The 5,988-nt window shown below is 33.9% G+C and overlaps 1 protein-coding gene across 1 annotated transcript in view; it reads left to right on the forward strand.

Moving 5' to 3' along the window:
* Positions 1-5,764, forward strand: part of LOC106460906 — a 12,233-nt gene extending 6,469 nt beyond the window's left edge. Inside the window, exon 2 of the mRNA XM_022387711.1 lies at positions 4,769-5,764. Coding sequence (XP_022243419.1) covers positions 4,769-5,244 — 476 coding nt within the window. The 3' untranslated portion in view covers positions 5,245-5,764. The remainder of the gene's footprint in view (positions 1-4,768) is intronic.
* Positions 5,765-5,988: the final 224 nt, after the last annotated feature.

A 5,988-nucleotide genomic window follows, 5' to 3' on the forward strand; every position in this document is an offset into this window, starting at 1 on the left:
TAATATAATGAAAATGGTTCACGAGGAAGCACGCAAGCAGCTCGTGGGTAATGTAATTCGATAGCTTAGCGTGAGCTGCACGTTCCCCGAGTGATTTACGACTTATAAATGTTGCGGATAGTAGTTAGACACGGTTCAAATGGCAATAAAACAATAAGATATAATTATAAATAGATGTATAATGTTACGAACTTAGAGCTATTTAGGATAAACGAATGCAGTGCATGTTACAATTTGAAGTCATTCTAGAAATAAAAGAATGTTAATTTAGGTTTATTTCGATTTTTTTTTTGGTGGTTACCAGGTAGGTCGAATTGATCGATCCCGATTTGAGATAGGGTAGAGAAAATAACGTATAAACTATAAGGATTTAATGAAGAAAAAACGTATGAAATGCATTTAGGAGGTTTTAGGGATTACACGAAGGAAATTTAAGAATTTTGACACGTGACGTATTGAGAATTTGAAATTGTCCAAAGCCGATATTTTTGTTAATTTACGCTATTTGCCAACAAGATTGACACACACCATTTTCATTTTTCACACAAATATGTTTTAATATATATACAACAGCACAATTTACAATAGCAATTATTACGAATGATTACCACAAATAGAGTTTTATAAACAAACATTTCACTAACTTACAAAAAACATAAAATATTATTTTTAGTTCAGAGTCTCCTTGATATCCAGCGAGTTAACTTGAAGTCGATGTACACATAGTTGCCGAGAAGCTAGCTATCTTTGTCAGACACTGAATTGTTGGACCACTAATGTCCGATGAGAATTCAGTAATACTTTCGGAAAGATACTAACGTCCGATGAGAATCCACTGACGTTCGAAAATCGTAAATTTTCCGGTTGATAAGAGATAGCAAAATCACGATTTATAGCGTACATGGCTATAGCGGGTTCCTAGCCAACTTTTTAAGTTCACTCTCTTTTGGTGCATCGCTTTGGCTGCTTTTATAGGCACGGGAAAGTTTTTCTCGAAAATTCCGACAACAATTCTGAACTATATTTAACCAGTTACGGAAGTGGATATATTGTCGATTCTTATGTTCACCAATATTCTACAACCTGGGAGAATTGGCTGGAGTTTCGCCATACGTAACTAACACTGTAAGCTAGGCACGTTTTTAAATATAAATTCAATCCAAACAAACGTTATCATTAAAATAATTATATAAGAAATTCGTTACACGCAACACACATATATACAGCACTGTAAGTTACGCATATTTTTAAATACAAACTTAATCTAAATAACGTTCATATTAAAAATAAATACTTGACAAAAAATTTGTTACAGACATGACGAAAAGTATTTTTAATTTTAACATGAAAATTACTTTGCACGTGGACTATTCAAAACAAATACTAATATATTCATGGACAAATCTTTATTTTATTTTATTAAAAATACGTCACTAAGAAATATGACTTTTTGTATGTGAAAGACTTGTAATATGAACTGAAAGACTACCAAATTTCGTGAAGATATACCCAATGTATAGAGAGTTATAAGTATTAAATTTATATCAACTTTAAATTAGTACAAAAGGTCACGTGACTCTGTCAAATTGACCGACCCTGTGTTGAAAAGTGACATCCAGAATGTAGCTTCACGGGAGTTGAAGGAAGTGCAGAAGATAGACCCTTCACCACAGAAACTTTGGGGCAGTGCCAGAGAGAAAGTCGAGCACAAGATAAAGAGGAAAGAGACTTGAAACAGAGGAACAGAAAGGAGTCTTGTACCAGATCTATCAAAGCAGTTCTACTGCATAAGCCAAATCCATCAAAGACAGTCAGAAGCACTTCAATAACAAGAAGGCCAAGGGTCGACGTTTGAAGGTCGAACAGAAGTTCTTAATTCTGCTACATTCAGCTAACAACAAACTCACTCTACAGTAGCAAGGACCTTTACAGTACAATAAATGGTAAACAGAATGCACTATATGGTGAAAGTGGATTTGAGATCAAGGTCTACCATGTCAATCTGTTGAAGATGTACCCGAGAGAGAGAAAAAGACCTAACGGGTGCAGCTATTGAGGTACATTTGGACATGGCTGATATGGCTGTCAGAGAAGCAGAATCTGAAGACTTTGTTATAGAAGATAAAAACCTACTAGGCCTAAGACCACTCGTTAGAGATGAGATGTACAAGGATGTCAAAATAAGTGAAGAACTGACTGGCAAGAAGAAGAAAGAGTTACAAGATCTACCACGCCAGTTTACAGATAGATTAAGAAATAAAGACCTCAGGTAACACAAAGTTAAGATGAAGACAAGGTGAAACACTACCAGAGACCCTATATGAGGAGAGACCATCAAAGTGACCATATGAGGAGACTTATTGTTTAAACTAAGAACAGTCTTTGTATATAGTGTAAAAATATTGCAAATATTTTTCTTGAAGAAGGGCTTATTGTTGGATAAACATGACTGTTTAGTAAAGGCATTCTACTTAATTTATGTTTTGAGTTAATATTTAAAGAGTGTTTAGTATTCATAACAAGGGTGTTAAAAGTTAATAATTTTAGAGGCAATAGTTATGACAAGTTTGGTTACGTAACTCGGTAAGTTTCGTGCATTGTGTGTGTGGTTCAATTGTTGCAATATTTTTGACACCTAGTTACTCGAATTTTTGCTATATTTCTCGTTACCTTGAAGGAGTATTGTTACGTTATAGCGTCGATCGTGTAGTTTGTTGAAAATTCGAGGCCCCATTGAACAAGATATATATATCTATGGGTGACCAGTCAAGAACAAGTTAAGTGTGAAGTAGAGAGAAAAGTGAAGTGAAAATAAAGTTCAGTCATAAAAAATTTGGGAAACATGAAATTAGCCAACGTATGAGTGATTAGCCGTAACCGGCGATATTTTAAAGTGAGTTTCACAATTTAATAAAGATAAGGAGAATAATATATCTTGTCAAAGAGTGTTCTAAAGTAATTGAACCCGTCTGTGTGAGCTTTAACGTAAAGGAGACAATTATTTGAAGTTCAGGATACAGTTACTGTAATCCATAAGTGATAAAGGCAGAGTGCCTGTTTTAAAAGTCTGATTACTCAGAAACTCATAGTTGCTGCATCTGGCGCTTGACTGGTATGTTTTCATAATGAATAGTAGGATTACCTGGTGGATTCTAAATACTGTTTAGTTTGAGTGTTATTATTTAGTTTATTGAATGATTTAATAATTATTTAGAGTTCATAACAACAGTGTTCAAAGTTAATTATTCTAAAAGCGATAGTTGTGACAAGTTTTGTTACATAACTCTGAATGAGTCATACATTGGGTATGTAGTTCAATTGTTGTGAATTGACGTCACGTTACTCGAACCTTCTATATTTCTCTTGTAGCTTTAAGTGAGTATTGCTATATCATACCATCTCATAGTCTGTAGAAAGTTCTAGGCCTCAGTTGGGTAATGTATATATAGGCGACAAAGTTAACTTAGAGAAAGTAAAAGTGAAGGAAGATTGCATGATTGCTAGTTTAGCTATAAAGAGCGATTTCTAAAGTGAAAGCTTCACGGTTTGTATTGTAAAAAAAAAGAAATAGAAAAGAATAGTTTGTTTTGTCACTTGGATTGTAAAGTAATTGAACCAGCCTGTATGGAGTTTTGACGTAAACGGGAATTATTTAAAATTGTGGATACGACTGTGGTAACACATGGGGTAAAATAAGTGATTTTATAACTGATTCTATTGTGATACAAGAGTAGAGAAGAAATAATTTGCCTTGTCAATTGGGTTTTAAAGTAACTGAACCAGCCTGTTGGACTTTTGACGAAAAAGAGAATTATTTAAAGCTATTGATTCGACTGTGGTAACCAGTAGTGTAAATATTTTTACACTGTTGAAATTTATCGCCAAGAAGTCACAGACACCTACTGTAAAGAATCCAGCCCGTATACGAAACCTGAAAATACCCATTTCCTTCTCCAGTTACATAAAGTATGTGATGATTGAACGAGAGGTATGACTTGGAGCCTTATCTTGGTGGACCTAAACCTCGTTGGCATAATTTCCTTTTGACGATTTGCATACAGTTTTTGCCATTGATCTTTGTGTTCGTGGATTCTTACCTGTTACAAGACGTTACACTATGTTTACGACTTGTTGCAGGAATCTTTCTGAATGGTACTGATTTTTCATGTTCATCCATCTTCCTTTGTATTTCAATGTCATTAAATAAAAGAGATATCCCAGTCTTGGAAACTCTATATTTCTAATCTGAATATATCTCTTCGAGTGTTTGATATTTTGCCTCGGAAAGGGTTGTTACATACTCTTATCAAAAGCGATCGGTATGTGGTGGCATTATACTCATTACAAAAAACACCAAACAATGCTAAAATGTAATTCTGATACATCCATGTTACCGTAAATTTATATTGTGTGTGTTTGTTACCTGATTTTCTTATCATGTATTAAATATCGTTTTGATATAACGTACTCAACCCTTACACTCACAACCGAACTATTTTAAAGATTACTTGGACGTAAGACGTTTAAAATGTAAAAGGTATTCAATACCAAACAAAACCTGGATGCGGAAAATGTAAAACCTTGCAGTTTGGTATATGTATATTCTAATAACAGAATCAAATTGAACTTGATGAACTTTAAATGAGGTTATTGTTTTCTTTCTTTCTTAGTATAGTTGTGAAATGTTCAACTTAGGTATTGTGTTCCCTAACTGTATGAAATACGTATATCATATTTGTTACATAAACTTTTTTGTCTCAAAAAACAGATTCCACAACTTCAGAAATGGAAGAGAGTCCCAATACATCAGATATGACAACACTTGGAAATACGACTTGGTCAGAAGCTGAAAGTACGACTTGGACAGAAGCTGGAAATGTGACGTGGACAAAAGGTGGAGATACGACTTGGACAGAAGCTGGAAATGTGACTTGGACAGAAGCTGGAAATGTGACGTGGACAGAAGCTGGAAATGTGACTTGGACAGAAGCTGGAAATGTGACTTGGACAGAAGCTGGAAATACCACTATTACACTTTCACCTGGAACAGGAAATACAACAGAAACAACAGCGAACCCTACACATGAAACTCCTGAACCAGGATCAAAGAAACTGAGCAAGGGAGCTATTGCTGGAATTGTCATTAGTGTGATTTTAGGCTGTAGTGTTATTGTTGGAGGAGTGATCTGGTTAATAAGAAGACAAAAACGCAAAGAAATGGCAGGAAACATTATTGGACAATAATATTTAATGTAAAACCTAGTTTGAGTTTAAAATGTATTTTGCTTACTGATTTTGAGACTATAGAGAATTGAGAGTCTACAATTTAAAAACATTTGTCCGAGAAAGCACAATTTCCCAAACCGTAAGGTGACTACTTCAAAAAGTCATGACTACATATCATTGTGTATCCCATAACAAAAAACAAACAATGAAGTAATAGTTTCAAGGTAAATGCAAATAATTTATTATTCAAATGGACTTATCTTTTTGGTCACTAAAGACGGTGCATTTTTCTGTCTGAATTTTTGAAAAGTTTGTTAAAATAGTAGAATTTTATCTTAAATTGGTACACTATAAAATTTAGAAACAAATATTGTACAGCATGATCAATATGGATGTCGTTAGCTGTACAACTGCTCGCTATATCACTGTTAAAAAAAGATTAATAAGCCTGTTTAGTGACATCTGGTTTCAGCTTAAATTCTGTGTAGCTTTATCTAAATTAAGAATAAAACTTTTGAAAGTGTTTCTTTGCTTTAAATATGAAACTAATTGTCTGTTTACTTCATAAGAGCATATATAAACATAATAAAATCAGCATGTTCAAGTTAGTACCCCCGTTGGATAGAGGTAAGTCTTCAGATTTGCAACATCGATTCACCTCTATTGACACAGCAGATTATCCGATGTGGCTTTGTTATAAAAGAAACACACACACATATGCGTTTAAACTAATTTTAGTAGTAAATGAAAGAGATCATATTA

Source organism: Limulus polyphemus, unplaced genomic scaffold (genome assembly GCF_000517525.1).
Source record: "Limulus polyphemus unplaced genomic scaffold, Limulus_polyphemus-2.1.2 Scaffold859, whole genome shotgun sequence".
In the NCBI taxonomy this organism is placed as follows: Eukaryota; Metazoa; Arthropoda; class Merostomata; order Xiphosura; family Limulidae; genus Limulus; species Limulus polyphemus.